Consider the following 20,860-nt stretch of genomic DNA (forward strand, 5'->3'; position numbering starts at 1 on the left):
GAGAGAGAGAGAGAGAGAGAGAGAGAGAGAGAGAGAGAGAGAGAGAGAGAGACAGAGAGAGAGACAGAGAGAGAGACAGAGAGAGAGACAGAGAGAGAGAGACAGAGAGAGAGACAGAGAGAGAGACAGAGAGTTAGAGGATGTTATGCTGCAGGGCTTGGGCTCAGGAAGCACCCACAGGACAGGGGATGTAGGTTGCTTCTAAAATCAGGGAAAAAAAACAAGGAGGAAGTTTTTCCCTGTGGTAACCTGAAGTAATGTAATTCTATAGTCAGCTTAATTTTAGGACTTTTGACTTTTAGAACTGTAAGATACTAACTTTGGGTTGTTTTCAGCAATTGAATTTGTTGGAGTCTGTTGCAATACCAACAAGAAAGGATTACACTGCACATGTTCCTCACATATTGCTAATTATTTTGATAAGGCTCTTAAAGCAGAGATGGCATACAGTTAATCTTTTAAATCTTCCAGAAGTTGCAGTTCAATTTCCAACTTCAAGTTTACAGAATTCTTAGTGAATAAATATTATAAATATAGGAAACATTAAGTAGAACTTGAAAATATAATTCTGATAGCACCATTAGTTCTGAAATTATGACAGATAAGAGGATTTTTGTAAATGTGAAAAAGCATGCAGTTACAAAATTAAATTTACCTCTCTGTATCAAAACAAAGTTTTCCATAGGTTTCCAAGTAAAAGCAATCATCAAAGTTACTGGGAAATTATATAAGTGATTTTCAGAATTTGATTCACCAAAAGGAAATTGATCAAACCTAGCAAATATAAAGCGTTTTGCATTTTTTTTTACTAAGTTTACCTACAATTTTCTTTTTGAAATAAGGAATCCGAAAGGCAAATTTATACAAATACCTAAACATCTCAGCTTTATTATATTCAGCAAGAGCTAATCAGGCACTTAATAAGTAGGAATTCATTAAATTCTTATTCGTGTTCATGTGCAGAACCAAGTATGTTGTCCTTTGAGAATGTAAAAATTTCCACTCATAAATCCTTAAAAGAAACAAACACACAAATATATTCACACATGTTACATATAATTTCTCATAATCCCTTTAAAGTTTGTAAAGATTGGTATTAAGTTAGTATTTGTTTATCAGTGTGTATATGTGTACAAGTGCATATATTTGTGTGTTATCGGCCTTTTACTTGTTTTAAGACATTTATAAAAACTAAGACCCTTTGAAAGATTTTCATTTTATAAAACACAAGATTGCATACTCTGTTTCCCTTAAGATCATATAAATCTTTCACTTTTAAAACATAAGATCAAGGGCCAGCGAGATGGTCAGCAAACTGAACACCTACTTAGGCAAGGACAGGTACCGGGATTCAATCCCTGGCACCACATGGCACACCAGCCACACACCTGGGCGTGCTGAGCTGGCCAATGAAACTGGGTGTGGAGAAAGAAACCTATAATCCAAGCACTGGGGAGCATGGAAACAGGAGGATCACTACGAGTCTGAGCTGCGTAGTGAGACTGTGTGTCAAATACATAAAAAGAAAATAAATAAGATCTCCAATCAAGGATTTCTGCTAGACTTCATTGTTTTAGGTTAATGGTTCTTCCGAAGTATACTTACCAAGTGACTAGTGTTTTCCATTTAGCTATATGGTCCTTAGTATCTTTCACCTCTTATTGCAAGCTCACCTGTCCAGACCAGTAGGAAAACACAAGTCATGAGGCACAAGTCCATCTAGAAATATGAATGTGAAGGCCATGTGTAGATGGGCCTGTGTACATGTATGTAGTTATCCTCATAATTTTGAATTTAACCTTGATAAGGTCAAATTCAAATTATGATAATATTCGAATGACATTATGAAAATATCATATTTTTGTCTCCTTGAAAATTTGCCCTATAAAAATATGCAAAAATATATGGCAGAAACCTACATATTTTTAAACCTAATAAAATAAACTGGAGAAAACAAATGCTTGAAAAATATCTGGATCAATCAAAGAATCTCTGAGCAGTAATTCACCAGAAATTTTCTATCCCTGTTTATTTCCCTCTGCATTCTCTGTTTATTACTGTACTTTTATCAGCTTTGAAAAGCCACCAGATGGCATTGGAGAGTCCAATTATAAAACATGTTTCCAGAAAAAAACAAGTAAGGGTCTTCTCTTCAGTTAGTTGTCTTTTTTCTGGCATGATACTATATTTGAAAGACTCTGAATACATTAGGGTATGGAAACCCTATCTAACCATATCTAAAATAACTTTGCTTTATCATCTGCAAAGGAATAATTACATCGTATATGGAATACAGAGTTCTGGGATATTCTTTTAGAGCTCAGTGTTAAATGCCGATAGCAGCACCTTACTGAAATCAAGGTAAAAACTTACTGGAAGATATTTTAGCACAGTTACTGCAATACAAACAACACCTGAGTAGCATTGGGAATATCAATAAGGTGCTCGCTGACACACTTTTTAAAGAAATATGTGTATGACTCTCAGAAATTTAAAAACTTGGCAAAGTTCTCCACTGTTGTTGCCTACAGGGGACATTTTCCATTCAAGGTGTGTTCCATAGATGTTTTGAGACCACAAACCTACAAGAATAAATCTGCCATAAATTAGCAAAAGCAAGCTAAAGCACAATTTAGTATTTTGAACTGCCAAACTCAATTTCACCTAGACACACAAACATCTGCAAGGGAAAAAATTATTTTTAATTTATCTCAGTAATGCTATAACACACAATTTATAAACAACTGAAAATTGTATTTTTCATTGACTGAATGTTTTACACAGATATCCTCTGCTCTGTGGTGTTAGTACAAGTGGTAACAATACAGGTCAATGTCCCAACAGTGCATGAGTACTCTAGCCTAAAACTCTGTTCGCCTAAATGAGTTGGACCAATTTACAAATATATAAAATGTGTTGCAGTGGAAAGGTGCTGCTTACATAATATTGAGCAGGCATTGGAAATGTTCAATAAATGTCTTTAAAATGAACCCAACAATGAACTGTTATTTTTGCAGATCATACAGCTTGAAATTGTTACCTTATGCAATTTCTTTGGAACTAGATTTAAACTTGAGTCCCTTAATTTTTAGAGCTGTTGTTTTATAAAATTTCATCAGATCAACCTAAACTACTGAAAAATAACTGAGTACACGTGTTTTAGTGATCACTGCAGGTAAAAAGTGCAACGTCAATATTAGATGTCTGTAGAAAAATTTTATCAGGTTACCATAGTCAACATAAGGATTAACCAAGGCAGATTATAATACACTACATGTTATAATACACTTACAAGCAACCTTTCCTATCGGTCTGTATGAACAAAGAGAATATGAAAATCAAGTATCAACCTCTCCCTGAATGATCTGCTCCTCTTCCTTTCTTTGTAACTGGAAACACAAATAATATAACTTTTCATATTATTTTACAGTCTAACTCCAAGCATTTATGTGGTATGGTATATTGTCCTTGAGAAATACTATTTCAGCTTCTATCAAAAACTCAAAAGACAACAAACGCTGATGAGTTTCTAGGAAAGAAAAAAATACTTATACATTGTAAGTGGAAACGTACACTAGTATAACTATTATGGAAATCAATATGGAGATTCCTCAAAATGCTGAAAAGAGAAATGCCACTTGACTCAGATGCACCTCTTTGGGTATCTTCCCAGAGGAGTTAAAAATATCAAAAACTGATATATGCATACACATGTTTAAAGGAGCATAAGTCACAATAGCTAAATCTAAGAAGTGGCCTCTATGCCTATCAATAGATGAATGGATAAAAATATAAGTACAACTCTGCCATAAGGAGGGATAAATTGGAGTCATATGTAGGAAAACTGATGCACATTGAGATGAAAATGCTGAGTGAAATAAAACACAGAAGACGACATATTCCTCCATTCTCAAGTGATGGACATTTTGGTTGTTTCCAGGTTTTGGCTATAGCAAATTTTGCTGCTATAAACATGGGCACATGTGTATCAATATGGTATATTGTTTTCAGTTCTTTTGGGAAAATACCCAGAAGGGGAATAGCGGGATTGAATGGGATTTCCAGTCACAGTTTTGTGAGGAATTTTCACACTGATTTCTATAGTGGCTGCACCAGTCTACATTGCCACCAGCAGGGGAGAAGGGTTCCTTTTTCCCCCCACAGCCTGTCCACCATTTGTTATTTCTTGATTTCTTTATGATAGCCAGTTTTTCTAGGGTGAGATGGTATCTCAGGGTTGTTTTAAATTGCATTTTTCTAAAGGCCAGGGGTATTTCTATACAGTGGACTACTACTCAGCTGTAAAGAAAGAAAAACTCGAATCCTTTAAAGATAAATGGCTGCAACTAGAGGCCATACTCATAAATGAAATCAATCAGATCCACAATATGATGTGTAAATATCATATTGTCTCCCTACTACAAGAACTTGAAAGAAAAAATAAAACCTGAAAAGTATAATAGACATAGTAAAATGGAAAGAAACTGAACAAAGGGGCTGGGGAGATGGCTCAGTAGAATGAGCACTTGTCCGGCAAGCACAAGGGCCTGTGTTCAGTCCCTGGTTCTGCCAAAGAAAGAATGGAAGGAAGGAAGGAAGGAAGGAAGGAAGGAAGGAAGGAAGGAAGAAACTGAACAAAAAAGTAAACAATGTGGGCCAGTCTGATAGCTCAGCAGACTAAGGTACCTATTTAGGCAGAGCGCAATGGACGGGCTTTGATACCAGGCTTGCCATGCTGGCCCCGCCCATGGGACACGCTGTGAAGGCACCTGAGATTAGATGTGGTGGTGCACACTGGTAATCCCAGCACTTGGAAGGCTAAAAAACAGAAGAATCACTACAAGTCTGACCTACGTAGTGAGGTCATAGACCCATAGACCCTGTCCTAATTACAGAAAAACAAAAACAAAAAAAATTATACAACAAACATGAGAGGAGAAAAGATAGGGAAAAAGGAAGGAGGGAAAAACACACAGGGATATATATAGGATGGCTGAGATGATTGTACTCATAATTTTCATCAGTGTTTTTTAAAATAGCAGCTAATGTCCAAAATCTTCCCCTTAACTAACTCTGTATGTTGATTTCTGCAATCCGAGCAACTACATCAAGGACAGCAATGAGTGATACAAAACCCTTGGTTAAATACCTCTCATCTTGGTATTCTAAATGTGCATCTTTTTTAATGTCTTACCAATTGTTATACTCTTTTTAAAATAAATTAAAACATAAAAAGACAAGGAAAAACATAAGGTTTCTGGAAATCAAGCACCAATATTCAATTATTTCTCCAATCTTGCATAACTATATCTGTTAATCTGAGCAACAGATTTGATGATAAAAAGATAATATAACAACCATTGTAAATTAGCTATTCCTGTTTTGAAAAGATGTAACTTATGAGGCCAGCTGCAGAAGGATATGTGGCAGGTCTGTTTTGGCTGCTTCTGTACCCTAGTCTGGCTTTCCACTATTAACTGGGTGCTCTGTCTGGCACCATGGGGAAATGGGACAATCGGGTGGCCTACATGAATCCAATAGAATGGTCAGATCAAGAGGTGCAATCCAGTCTTCAGGGCCAACCATCCAAGAGTATCTGAATCGACCCAGGCCTACCTGGGAAGAAATGAAAGAGCAACTAGAAAAGAAAAAGAAAGGCTCTAACACTTTGGCTGAATTTGAAGAAAAAATGAAGGAGAAATTGGAAGAAAGAACTAGAAAAGCACAGAGAAAGATTTTTAAGTGGAAATAAGAACTCATCCAAAAAAAAAAAAAACATAAAAAAGAAAGAAAAAAAATCTAGTAGGTATTCAAGTAGGTATTCATCCTCTTCATCAAGTACTGATTCTCCTAGCAGTTCTTCAGATTCTGAGGATGAGGAGAAGAATCAAGCAAAAGGGAGAAAGAAAAAAAAAAGAAACATTCATATAAATCTTCAGAAAGTTCCCTGTTAGAAACTGAGCCAGACAGTAAAGATAGTTTAAAAAAGAACGAGAAGTCAAAGAATGCAAATGAGAAAGAAAAGGGCATTAAAGGGCTTACCAAGAAAAGAAAGGTATAGCCTGAAGATAAACCTTCTTCATCTGAGTCCTTGTCATATTCAGATTATACTGAAGAGGTACAAGCAAAAAAGAAGAAAAGCAGTGAAGAACAAGGAAAAGCAACAGAAAAAACAAAAAAGAAAAAGAAGCATAAGAAACACAGTAAGAAGAAAAAGAAGGCTGCTAGTTCAAGTCCTGAGTCACCATAACATTAACAAAAACCAGGATTCCCTTATGAAGAAAGTGCAATGTCTAAAGAAATTTCAACTGTGATATTACAATATATTTACTAACATGTGTGTATTTTCTTATCCTTAGAATTGTTCCTGAACTGGGCTGGCCAAATAACTCAGCAGATTAAAGCACCTATAAGCAGACGTAGGGGCCAGGGGTTCAATCCCCAGCTCTACTGTGCCAGCCCCACCCCCAGGGTACAATGAGAAGGCAATTGAGACTGGGCATGGTGGCGAATGCCTGTAATCACAGCTCTTGAGAAGCTTCAAACAGGAGAATCACTATGAGTCCATTCTAGCAATGAAAGCCTGAACACCCTGTAGACTCTTTCCTGAAAATACAGGGAAATAAAAAAGAATTGTTCCAATTGTTCCTGGACTATTTGATAAGCACTCCAATGCTGCTGTGTGAAAGGGCCATAATTGTTGCTTGCTGCTTGAACACCAATTTTTCTCCTCCCCTGCATAATAACCTTGGAGATAACATGTTGCAGTCACTTTGGTGGTTAAAATATTTAGGAAGAAAGCTAATATTTTTGACTAGAAGTATCTGGTGATCAATAGAAATGAATCTGAATACATCTTAAGATGTAAATAGAAATGGCCAGATGATTCTAGTTAACTGTTTTAAAGTAGGAATTACATTAATATTTTTTGAAATCCTTACTCTGTAGATAAGTGTATCTTAAATTTTCCCCCTTGTGTTCTTTTGATTTACCTCAGGGAGGAGCTTTTAATATGGAGGGAAGGGTGGTTTACTATCTGTTTAGCTAGCAGAATAGTGTGCCTCTGGTTCTCACAACTCCTACTTTTGTGGACACAGTAGCCATGCTACCTGGGAGGTCAGAGCTGGGTACGAGGCCTCTTGTCCTTTATTGAGCTTAATGGTATCTGTGGACTTTGTCATCTGCTGCTTTGAGTGAACCAGGGAAATGGCCCTTGCAGCCTGAGAAAGCCCCAAAGGTCTGAGGTTATGCCTCCACATCAACAAAAACTGAAATTTTTTTTTTACCTTTATAACGTATTATGTCATTTGAATTAATTTTTGACTCTACTTCAGCTTTGGAGAGGAATTGTTTCACACAGACACTGGTACTTTTTGAACTTAATAGCTAACAATTCTAAAGTACATGTTTTATACTGTTAAGTTTTAACCAGTCAAGAAAATTTTATGTAACCAATGACAGTTACTTTATTTTTTTATATGAATGTTGTTCAGGCTGCAATGCTTAGCTTTTTGTTAACTCTTGTTTGTACTGTCTCAAGTTCATTGTTGTGTTTAATGGCATGCTTGCCAAGATATTTAGCATGTAAAAAGCAGGTTTTGAGATTTTTTTTTGTATTTTTAGAGAAGGGTCTACAGGTTGTTCAGGGTCTCACTACTAGATCAGACTTGTAGTGATCCCCCTGTTTATAGTTGCCCAAGAGCTGGAAATACAGGCACTCACCACCACAGCCAGTCTCAGTCACTTTCTCCGTGAGCCCGAGGGGGTAGGAGCAGCATGGCAAGCCTGGGGATCAAACTGCCAGGCCCCTGTACCTGCTTGCAGGTGCTTTAATCTGCTGAGCTATTTGGCCAGCCCTGAGTTTTTGTTTTAAACAGCTTCATATTGAAGCTGAGACTTACAGGCAAGTTGAGCAGCATACCTGGTATGCTGTATCTTGTTACATAAAGCTATTGCCAGATTCTTAGTAAATACAATGCTTTAAAAGTTAAAAAAACATGTTTTCAATTCTTTGTGATCCATGTCATACTTAACAAAAGGGTGCAGCTGGACTCCCATAGTGTCAGCCCTCATTAAACCCTCAATGTCTTCACAGCAGTGAGGGATCCAGCATCTAAGTATTCTACTATTAACTTCTAAAATCATATTCTCAGTTCTTTGTGCTCCATATCACATAAAATGAAATAGGGCAGTTGAACCCAAGTAGCATCAGCCCAATGACATTAAACTCTCAATAATTTCATGCTAGGGAAAGATCCAAGTTTTCATTTCTATTAAATGTTAACATTCTATTTTTTGGTATAATTTATAATTATGTCATTTCCTGTTGTATTAGTTACAATTATTCATAAAAATATTTTGCAGAGTAAAAAAATAAATAAAAGTTTTTAAAAATCTGTAACTTGTGTAATGTTCTATGTTACCCTGTTTCTTTTTTCTGTTTGTTTTTGCTTCTGTTTTTACTCTTCAATAAAATGAAATAAATTATAAAAAATGATCAAATATTTCATAGTTTCTTCTATGTGAGAGACTCAAACTATAAAGAATTTAAAGAGCAAAATAAAAGATGACAAGCAACAGCAGTTAGACACTGGGCAGATAGGAAGGGCACTGAGGGATGAAAGGAGATAGACAGAAGAAAACAAGACGAAGTAAAAGAAGTTTGAGCTGAGATATGTATAGCTACCAGCTCCCCATGATGATTGTATTCATTATTATAAACATGTAATAGTAAAAAAAGATGAGACAGATCTGCCAAATCAGAAGCTCTATCTCACAGATGGAAATTTTTACTGAAGAGCTTTAAAATAATTACACATGTCAGCCAAAACTTCTTGTTCTAAAAGATAAAATCTAAAGTCCCTTGCAAGGTGTAAAATGCCATTCTCATTTTATACCCTACCTACGTTTTGATCTATGTCTTCATCACAAAGATCTTCTTACTGTTCTCTTTGAGTAAGTAGTTGTTTCAACTTACCCTGCATTGGGGCTCTTTAATATGACTGATAGTTTCACAAGGTTCCCCTTACAGAATTATTTTCTCAGTACTTTCTTTCTAACCTCCCACATCTAATTGATCATCAAGCTCTATGGATTCTAATTTTAAAATTGTTCTCTTTTCTGTCTTCTCTATTATCTCTGCTGTTACCATGAGTCAGAAAATTATTTTTAACAGCTTTTTTTAACTAGAAGGTATACAGACTGCTTCAGGCTACTACAATGATTAAGACATCATTTTGAAAGTGTTGTGTAGGTTGGATAAATCTTAAGTTTTCATGCCCCAGCACTTCACATGCATTTTTTTTGCTCCTCTTTCTTTTCCCCTGCCACTCTCAATTGTTACTATTTTCTTTTAATCATGGAGCACAAATCACATAATTCCTTCCACAAAATTTTTAAACTTCTCTGTTATTATCTTCTTTCTCTTCTGGTTCCTAAATAACCATATATTTTCTAATTTCCAATCCAATTCAATAAGAACTTGTTTGAATTAGGTAATTAGAAACTAGCAGGACATCCGATGACCCCCAAAGAAAGCTACATATATATCCTTGAAATATGTGACTGCATTATATTACATGAGAAAATGGACCTTGGAAATTTACTAGATAAAGGATCTTGAGATGGAGTGATTCTTATGGGTTATGTTGCAAGCCCCAATGTAGTTGCAGGAGGTGTTATAAGAGAATGACATTGGAAAAAGTTTGAGACTCAAGAATACGAAATGATGGATGCTGGATTTGGAGAGATGTAGGGCCAAGAGTCAAAGAAGGAAGGCAGGTAGATATTAGAAGCTAGAAAAAGCCACATAAATTGTCATACTTCTGTAGCTTCCTCAAATTATAAATGATTTTGAACATCTGACTTTAAGAAACATACCAAATTCGTATTGCTTTCAGGAACTTAATTTGAGGTAACTTGCTAAAGTGGAAATAAGACATGAAATACCACTGTTACTATGTTCTAAGTCATCTGAAGTAGCTCCTGAAAGTCTCCATTTGACTGCTCATGCATCAAGAATTCATCCTCTGGCCTAAGGATTGGCTACCTACGTGTTATGTCTATAATAAGTAGCAGTTCTTTTCCATGGCACAAAATGCCTACCACTGATGGGTTCCTTACTGCTGTTCTTTACCCCTCATCTTTTGCATTAAGTATATAAAACACATTCTTTCACCCTAATAATATAGTGTATCAGTACTACATTGGGATACTCTCTTCACTGAAACTTTTCCCTATTTGGAAGACTCCTTTATATTGACTTTTATTTTTCCACATGAACTGGCAACGAACATGGCATCATTCTTCACAATTGCCATTAATTTGTGCTAATCCTGTATAAAGTTAAACTGACAAATAGAATTGAAGGTGTAAGATGGTGAAATTCACAGATATACCAGATGACCACTGCAGAGAGATAGCAAATAATTTTATTTTATTGTTAAGTACAAGTTCCATTCTTGTTAGACTTTTTCTAAAGAAATACATCATTACAAATCAATAGAAATATTGTCCCTGATCTAATTTCAAAATTTGTAAAGTCCAAAATAAATAAAAACAACCTTTTTCCAAGATAAGCCAAACTGTAGTTTTCACCTTAAAATGTGGAGAAATAAATCCTCAGAAGTTTGTTCTGCAAGCTAGCTCAAAGGAAAATAAAGAGAAGTGCCTCATAGTTTTTAGCATATTTGTCAAACTAAGAATAGAGACATAGAACCATACTAATTCCAGATGTTGGGGGACTATGTGGTCTCTTAATCATGTGAAATTAAGCTCATTGTCTTCTAAGAATGCCCAAGAGATCTGATGTAGATGGCATGGCATGCAACTGCTCCATTGGACTGTTTTATGCCCATTGAGCTAAATCTCGCTGCCTTTGCAAACTAGTATAGTTTCTTTTACTTAAATGTAGATCTAAAGATAGGAAACACAAAGATTAGATTCTAAACTGTATCTCTGGTGATTTAAGTATTCCTGAACTTTTAAATTATTTGTACCTAATGTCACAAGTTTCAGAAAACCTCTTGAGAATTGTCTTCCACATGCTGTCAGTAAGAATTGCATCTAAATCATTTTCCACAAACAAGTGTCCCTTGTCTTTTTCTTCTTCAAGAGATCAATTCCCTGTGTGGCAATTTTTGTACTCTCTAGCAGCAGACTGCTTTACAGAGCTTTTATGTATCTTAAATCCCTTGTAGATCAACATGGAGTCTTAGGTTTATGTAATTCAGTCACATACTATTCTCCACATTCTCTAATACTTACAAATGCATTGTACTGTACTGAAGTCACTTGCTAATTAATCATGTATTGATAATCATGAGCTATAACCTTCTCCTGGTAGCAGAGCTGAGAAATACCATTAAAACCATAATATCTACACAATAATACTAAGAATGCTTTAAATCAGCATAAGACATAGCAAAATCTTAATGGGAAAACAATTGAAGATCCATTGTGCCTTACTTGTGACAGATCTTCAACTAACTGCATTTCAAGACTGTGAAAGCACTCCTTATGGTTTGGAATTGTTCACCATTTTCATCTGGTATACATAGCACATCCCAGGTATTGTTTTCTTTTCTGAGTTTATGTATTTGCTTCAATAGTTTCATATATACAGCATTTTTCTGATATTTCCTTTTAAAAAGTGGTTTGCTGCAATGCCTCATTTTACCTCATTTTTGTCTTTCCAGTCCTATATTGGTGGTGCAGCCTTCTCACTGACATAATCCAGATTGAATATTAAAATCACTCAGTCATTCACTCATCAATTCATAAGACATTTCTGTGATCTCTGAGTCCGATACATACACCACTCTTAGTGTGATTAACAAATATAGTGAATGTATAAATTTACAAAATCATGCCTTGCAGTTGAAGATATATGGCCATTAATCCCCTTCACAATACTTCCCCTCATTTTAAACACACTTGTCCCATCATTCTTGCAACTTTCTAAAGTAGTTCTGGAAGTTGTTTTCTACGAGTGGCTTTCGTTGCACTGTTGTTACTGACTCCATTCCCTGACCCAATCCAAAATGTTTGTCTTTTATAGTAATTTTGACTTTGTGGAAGAGGCAGACAGTGCATGGTGTCAAATACAGTGAGCAAAGTAGGTAGAGACACACAGTAATATTTCCATGAACCTTCCTTTCAATTGCAAAGCACACTGCAGCATCATTTACTTTGTTTTTAGTTGTACCTCATAAAGACACTGACAATAGAAGACTCCCAGAACTGCTTCAAAGAATGACAAGAAAAATGAACAAATGTGATTCAAGTGAAGCCAAATATTTTGATGAGGATTAATTACAAGGTATTTTTACTATAATAATTTTAAATGTAAATATTCACTATATGTTTTGATCATCACACGTATTTGGCACAATATAGACTAAACTACTTAAGTCATGGTACATGAATTCACCTTCTAATATTCTAAGGATGGAAATGAAAGCAAAGAGAAACAGGCAAAGAAAAATTATTACACAGCTTTCATCTTCTAATTTACATACACAAACCCTTCTTGTTTCATTTCTCTTCAGCATTGTAAATTCCCTAACCAAACTGCAACTCACACATTAATTCCTCAAAAGTGTTATAATAATAGTTTGTCCATAACAGACCTTAAACAGTTTGTATCACTTCTTTGTTCTCAAAACATGCCAAATTCTCTTATATATACAGTTTAACTATATTTTTCCATCTGTCTGTGGATGGTTGAATACATTTATTGATAGATATAGGAGTCATTATGTGAGTAGCCATTAATTTAAAAAATACAACAGCTTTTTGAATGGAATGGTAATGATATAGCATTTTATAGATGCTGAGACTTTAAATAAATTAATAACAATATTTTCATAGCAAAAAGTTCTTCAAATACAATGTTGATACCAAAATACATTATTATTATTTGCAAATAAATATAGTAAAATAAGGAATGAAAGAAGAGAGTAGGGAATGACCAAACAAAGGGAAGCAAGAGAGGACACAAATAACAATGTTAAGCTAACTTTTTTATACTGGTTACAATATAAGTCTCTTAGTGATCACGTGCTTTACACGTTTTTGTTCAGAATCCTATTGGTGAGAGCAACTCAAATGTTTAATTACTGAAATGCTGTAAATACTTTATGCACTTGAGGGGGATAAGTGGTACTGATAGTCTGCCTTTCTCTAAGTGCAGTTGATGTTATTTTTTAAGTATAAAATTCTTTCAGGAGAAAAATCTATTCTGAAACAAAAGCTCAATAATTGGTCTCATAAATATTAGAAGTTGTGTTTCTAAATGTATATAGAACCTTAGAGTATTAACTGAGGGAATAGATTTAATCCCTACTGGTCATAACAAACACGTATCTGACATGTTATTGAAAACATTATAAACTTGTATTTTAATATTTCAATCAAGGATGTTACAATGATATAATTGTCTGAAAAGATTTAATCTAATCTGTAAATTAACAGCTATAGGGTATAGGCCAATTGGATAAAACAATGCATCTACAGATTGTGTAATAAGTGCTCCCATTGCTTTCAAATTACTTCTGTTAATGAGAAACAAACACTTCTAATCTTTTATGGAATAACTCTGTGTGTTAGTCTCAAATCAACACTGTATACAATCAATGTGTCATCAGAATTCAATAGTAGAGTGTGTATAGTGATCATATTTAATATGGTCCTCATTACTGAAATATCTAGTTGTGGTTTCTTAGAGGTCACAGTGAATTAAAATTACACTGCAGCAAAAGACATGAAAAGTACTAGGTTTTAAATCATGATCATTGTCCATTAAAAAAGACTAATAAGAAGGAAAAACTAAAGAAGTAAAGGGTGAGAAGAAATAACAAGGAAAAGTAGCTGTCTTGGGTAATATGTAAGGTCAAACATCAAAAATTGATTTTGACTCTCTGGCCTTGGTGTCTCTAGGTTTATAGGTTGGGCTGAGCATGAAAATTGAGCCATTAATCTTTTAAGGAGAACATGCCAAGTGCACTCCTCTTCTACTTCATCTATGGAGATCACTAATGATGCTATTCAGTAAGCTACATAGCTGCTTCTCACAAATAAAGGTACCATGGTAACAGACACCAGCAGAAATGAGTGCAATTTACGAAAGTACAGAGATAAAATAATATTCACTCCCAAATTGCACACTTGATATCCAAAAACCAAACAAATAGGTTTCCATTTGTCAGGGTCTTAACATCAACACTCAGAGAGGATATCTTATTTTAAATTGTAGACAGAAATAAAGCAAGCAAGCTGCAAGTTCCCGGTACCTGCCTTATTTTCCACTGTTGCTTTATGATATAAAAATATATTTGTTTGATTGTTGAAAAGTATTTATGTGACAACTATCTTCATAAACAGAAAAGAACAAGGTCTCAGCATTTCTATGTAACTTAAAACCATATTTTAGCAATGTAGAGCTAAAACAATTATATTTGATAATTAAAAGTAAAAATTGAACTTGAAATGAGATTTTGAGTTTTTCCAAGTCTTTAAAGTAGAATAAAATAATAATTTTCCAGCTGTCTCACATTTATGTACCTGCTACACACTTTTCAAATATACAAAGTAAGAGCCAATTTGATAAATCTTCTTTCCCTCCACTAATAGATTATATAGATTGGAATTGTCACAATTATTTTATGTTGAAAAAAGATCACATTCTTATTCCAATAAATAAATCATAGATCTGACAAGCATATATAGAATTTGGGTAAAAAAAAACAGATTCTATATTATCAGGTATTTTGTTCAGCAAAATGAATTTTTTAAAGATTCAATAGATAATTGTAATCCTGTCTTACAGTTTTCTTTCATTAAAAATATCCAATATAGAAATGTGGGTGAAATAATATACAAACATAGACACAGTAGTTTGTCACAGTGCTTACAATCATACCAATGGCACACAGAACAGCTATACAATAAAAAATTGTTCTATAACCACCATCAGGGTCAGTAAAATTCCTTTTGCTTTCCACTCTGGATCAAACCACTGTCCTTGTATGTGCTGGCCCATCTCAGCCCTTTTATTCCTCTACTTTCTGAATTTCAAGATGAAGTTCCTAACATTCCATCCCTGTGCAGCCTCTTGGATATTATCATATCTATTTCTTATCTCTCTCTCTCTCTCCCTCTCTCTCTCTCTCTCTCTCTCTCTCTCTCTCTCTCTCTCTCTCTCTAATTTACAGAGAACACCTTTTAGTTCTAAAAGGTAGACACAATACATGACTTTTTCCATTATACCCAGAAACTATAAAAAAAAAAACTTGGTAACACTACCTAACATATGAAGATGCCATACTTTGTATTATCATGATTTATCAGACATAGATTCATATCAATATGTATTCAAAAGCTCTATACAGATCCTCACTTTCTTATTCCAAGTAGCAACATTCAAATAAAAACTCAGATGTCTAACAAAATAGATATTTCCATGAAGTTTCAACAATGATATTTTAGCAGATAGTTTCATTGCTGTTCTTCTCTACCTGTTTCCTCTTAAAATATGACAATATGTCCCTGTGACATTTTCTTAAATAACACTGATACTTTCTTTAAACAGTTCTAGTATTTCAGCACTCCAGCTGAAGTATTATCCTGAAAGAATCTTCGCTAAGTGCAACTGACAAGGAAGTGGTGCCACTAATAGTAACACACACACACACACACACACACACACACACACATGCATACACACACAGACACACACACACAGAGTACAGTATTTCCAAGCAAAAATTTAAATGACACTCTCCATGAAATAAGATAGAAAATCATAACATATGATATCAAAATGAAGTCTTTTGGTATTGAATCTATTTCATTTCAGAATAGTCACCAGAAGCCACATGATTTTCAATCCATTCTCACTTTTATAATACACAGTTAATGAGCTCCACTACTGATCCATATATCTGTAACATAATCACAATATAGACTCCTAAAAATACTTAAACTCACTAATGATACATGTATAAATGCAGCAGCAACATCTTAAGCTTTAAAACTGAGGCAAAAAGGAGAAACACTTCTTACCAGAGCCTCTTTTGGTCACAACCTTCAAACTCTGAGTGAAAGTAGCATATAAGAGAATCAAGTGCGGAATTGGAGCTTTCATCTTCCAGGTCTTATAGGCTGTTCCCTAAAGCAAAGATAAAATGAAAAGCATAAAGTTTTAGGGATAAATAGCAACATTATAATATCTTAATACTTTCGATCAGGTATGATTGGGGCAATGAATGAATTATACAAAAAGCAAGAACACAGACAGGATTTCTCTTACATTTCCCATATATTCTAGTCTTTAAGGTAAAGTAAGAATAGAGGCTTCTAAAATGCTTTAAAATCTTATATCCATTTAAAGTTTAGAATTCCTCTTTGTTTAGAAGGTTGAATTATATTTAAATTAGTGGAAACAATCCCGTCAAAAGAACTATTTCACTAATAACTTATCTTCAGAATCAATTGCCAAAACTGACATTTTTAAATATTCCATGCTACATAGGTCCTGCTTTACCTTGGTCTTAACCATCCAGAAGAAAAGTATAAAAATGAAATATAAGAAATAAAGCCATGCTGTTATGTTGAGCTGTGGGGGACTCAGGTCAACAATTTCTGACATTGCCAGTTAAGCAGAAGACCCAATACTATTATGGGATACTGGACTCTTTTAGAATATTTTGCTGAGTTTACACACCTATAATATTCAAATAACAGAACTTAATGAAAAAAGGGTATACAGATGAATGTCCATTTTGTATCTGTGTGTTCAAAGTGGTTAGGATAGATATATAGTTACATTCTGTTAATGAATAGAATGATTTGTTCTAATGGTGTTTATAAATAGGATCTCAAGTCCGCATCTTGTACAGCAATTAACCACTAAGAAGAATGTATGCAGTGTGCTAATTTTTGAAACTGTCCTACCGATTTGATTTGAAACTGTCTCATTGCTATTTGTTTCTCAATAAAACTATGGGAAAAATAAATAAATAAATAAATATTCCATGCTACAATACAATACAGTTTTATTCAGTGTCCTTTTTTCCAATCAAGGTGAAATCATAAATTTTGTGCCTCTAAAGATTTAATTGTGATTTTGCAGATACCTTTCAAAGGACTTGAAAAAATACTTCAAGGGAATTTTAATACTTTTGTTTCTACTGAAATAAGTGACACTTTTAATGAAAGTTACAAAAACAGCATTTCTTCTTATTACAAATCTCTTGGGAGGCCACTGAAGGGGAAGTACACTAATGTTTGGCTTTCAAAACGGGGAAAAACTTCACTTGAAGTTAGCTATATTCACAATGTTTTCCTGAGAAAATCATCCCTCCTTTTTTCAGCATTTTGTGATATACTTGAGAAACTATACAAAAGTTGTGCACTGTGATGAATATATGCATATAACTTATAAAATGATTATCACTATTCTGTTAGTTAAGCATAACTATCACTTGACATAGGTATTGTTTTACCTGTTTTCAGAACACCTAAAATCAACTCTCAGTAAATTTCTATTGCATACTACACTGGTGTCAACTGTAGCCCCACACTGTATGTTAGGTGCCCAGAATTTATTCCTTTTGTAACTCCAAGTTTGGATGCTTTGTCCAACATCTCACCACTTCCCCACTTCCATCCTAATGCTCAGCAACCATCCCTTTACTGTCTGTTCCTTTGTTTTTTTGTGAAAGACCAAGACAAGAGGGTTTAAAGACTGGACTGAAAAAGTGGCAAGTCAGAAAATAGCTCAAATATAGCTCATGAAAACACAAAATTCTTTCAAAGACTGATCATATCCAGGTTTGCATCACTAGGACTTTATCAAAGAAGCTGAAATGGTGGTTTGATGGGCACATATTTTGCTCTTGCAGAGTCTTAGATGCCTCTGAACACGTTAGGTGATTAATTTGTTCACGTTAATAAATGCCTGTTAATACACATATAATCAAGACAAAATAAATTGAAATCATCAATTTATAGCAAAGTATCACTATCAATATTTTTGACAGAAAATCAGAGAATTTACAAAATATCATTGAGAAACGAATGTTATTAAAATCCAGGGTTGTGGATATAACTTAGTGTCACAGTGCCTGCCTGGCAAGTGCAAGGTCCTGAATTCAATTCTAGCTACAGTGATAATAATAAGGAGGAAGAGGAGGAATAAACTAAAGTCTAGCACACCTTTAAACAGTGACAGCCTGCTTCAGTTTTCTAACCAATGACCTTGTATTCATATACAGACATGAATGAAACCCAGCTCAAAGAGCTGATTCATCAGACGCAGCTGAGAGCTACCACATTAAAGTGCAAGCCTGAGTCATGTGTTCCAAAAACCTAAATCCCATTTCGCACCACCGCACTAACTGGAGCGGCAGGAAATTTTCAAGCTGATATCTTCAGGCTTCAGGTTAGCAGTGAGAATCAGTTCCTTTCTCAGTGTGAGTTTAATCAGTGCTTCCAAAGAAGCTCCAGGATTCAACTGTGTACTGCAAGCCCTTCCAGTTTAACTACCTTATTACTTTACATTTGTTCAAAATACTGTTTCCTACTCACTTCATTTCTATATAGCATACAGGCTAGTTTGCAATTCAGTATCATAAAATTAAATTGGTTTAGAATATACTAATGTGGAAACATCAGGATCCTTAATTGAATCCCTTGAAAGTGTGTATGGGGGATTATGTGGATTTAATGTCTTGGTCAAACTGTAAGAATCTTTACACAAGCTATTTTGAGGAAATTTATTGTGTCTTATATTGAAAGAGTAAATATGTAGAGGTGCAGAACTCCAAGCTTTGCTCTTCTGATGAATAAAATTAATAGTTACCTAGAAACAGGCACTGCCCCCTTATCAATAAGTGACATCTCCCAAGAACTTCAGTGGACGCCTAAAGACACAGATAGTACTCAAACCTGTGAATCCTTTTATTTCTTATACATACACACTGATGATACATTAATTTATAAATGAGATGAAGAAACCACATACTAATAATAAAAGGCATATGACTTTTCTTTCTCTCCTCCAAGTGTCTCACTGCTCTGTATTCACACTTCTTGTGAAATACTTGAGATTATACAAAGCCTATGCATTGTGACAAATAATGTGGGTCCTGAGTCAGATGGAGGTCATTGCTCTCAGGGTTAGTTGCACACATGCAGAGTGATACCAGCAGATACAATGTGGGAACAGAGATGGCTCAAAAATGACTAAAGATGAGTGGCCCACATATCATGGGTCTGCTGACTGGAAGAGTAATTCCCACATCCTGGGTAGAATAGAAGATGACAATGTGGGATTTCATCACACTACCTAGCATAGCACAAAGTTTAAAACTCATGAATTATTATTTTTTAAGATTGTCCTTAAGTCTTTTTTTCCATAATTTTATTGATAAACAAATAGCAATGAGACAGTTTCAAATCAAATTGGTAGGATAGTTTCAATAATTAACATATCACATACATTCTTCCTAGTGGTTAATTGCTGTACAAGATGCAGACATGATATCCTGTTTACAAATACCATTAGAACAAATCCCTCTATTCATTAAGAGAATGTAACTGTATATCTATCCTAACCACTTTGAATACACAGATACAAAATGAACATTCATCGGTATCCTCTTTTTATGTTAAGTTCCATTATTTGAATATTATACGTGCTTAAACTCAGCAAAATATTCTAAAAGAGTCCAGTAGCCCATAATAGTATTGGGTCTTCCGCTTAACTGGCAATGTCAGAAATTGTTTATTAATCTATGAAAATTTCCATTTATATTTGTATAGCATGGTTGACAGTGGTCAGCTGAAACTATGGAAAGCAAAAGCATAGACAGAAGGGAGTACTGTATAAGCATTTATAGAGATTCTAATATATTTTCTTATTGTCATATAGTAGTTACTACTTTTGATGAACTAATTTTAAAGGGCTTTAATTTCTGGATAGAAGGACCTAAAACTACTTATCTATTTCCTTTCAAGCATACCATTCAACTCTTGGCTTTATATAGGTCACTATCAAATCTTATGCAGAATAAGTACATCACAGTGGTGAAGAGCAGTAAGTTCTTAGCTTTGCCAGCTATCAACTGTGTGATTTTAGCCAAAAAATTTCTGCATCTACTTTGTGCCCAGTATTTTTACCTGCACAATAGGTGTATGGAAGTATATATAGTATCTAGAACAATATAGGAACATAAAATGTATTCCATAAAAAGATGCTGCTTTTGTTACTGTAGTTAATTGTTGATAGTAGCTGTAGTAGCAGCAGCACTAGTAATATTGTGATAGATGGTATTCAGAATCTCTGGAACTTTCAGCATATGCAAGGATTTTTTACATACTATTGACAGTATTAGCTTGTGTCTTTATTTGCATATCTTTTATCTTACTAGGCTTGAAGCCTCTGCAGGACAAAGCTGTGTTTTATTCAACTCTATTTCTAATGCTCAGTGAACACTATCTGAAAAAAAGACTGAATGAAAGATTTAATGTGGCTGTTTTTATATACAGTTCAATTTTTGCATTCAAGCTCATCATCTGATAAACACTTACTGAGTGCATACTAGTTACAAAATGCTGTGCTATGGTACCATGGGGACACAAACGCAACGCGAAGCAGTCTAATAAGAGAGGTTCACAGACCAATAAAGAAGACAAATGCTTAGCTAATTAGACTGGTCCAGTTGCCATATGGTGAGTAAAATGTGCTGAGGGAGTTGAGGGAGGAATCTATTAATCCTGCTGTAGGTTGAGTTTGGTAAAGTCAAAGAAAGGGCTTTCAAAGGAAGAAGCTTTTACTGATGCCATAAAGGAGAGAGTT

The 20,860-nt window shown here is 34.6% G+C and overlaps 1 protein-coding gene and 1 pseudogene across 2 annotated transcripts in view; one reads left to right on the forward strand and one right to left on the reverse strand.

Annotated features, from left to right (window-relative positions):
* Window positions 1-20,860, reverse strand: part of Il1rapl1 (interleukin 1 receptor accessory protein like 1) — a 1,467,987-nt gene that overhangs the window by 1,234,692 nt on the left and 212,435 nt on the right. Inside the window, exon 2 of one of the 2 annotated variants that reach the window (XM_004631365.3) lies at window positions 16,063-16,168. In XM_004631365.3, coding sequence (XP_004631422.1) covers window positions 16,063-16,144 — 82 coding nt within the window. In that variant the 5' untranslated portion in view covers window positions 16,145-16,168. Of the gene's footprint in view, window positions 1-16,062; window positions 16,177-20,860 lie in introns of those variants that run through there. The other variant, XM_012514777.2, reaches the window with a different exon arrangement.
* LOC101560987 lies at window positions 5,499-6,250 on the forward strand (annotated as a pseudogene).

Source organism: Octodon degus, unplaced genomic scaffold, assembly GCF_000260255.1.
Source record: "Octodon degus isolate 3935 unplaced genomic scaffold, OctDeg1.0 scaffold00041, whole genome shotgun sequence".
NCBI lineage: Eukaryota > Metazoa > Chordata > Mammalia > Rodentia > Octodontidae > Octodon > Octodon degus.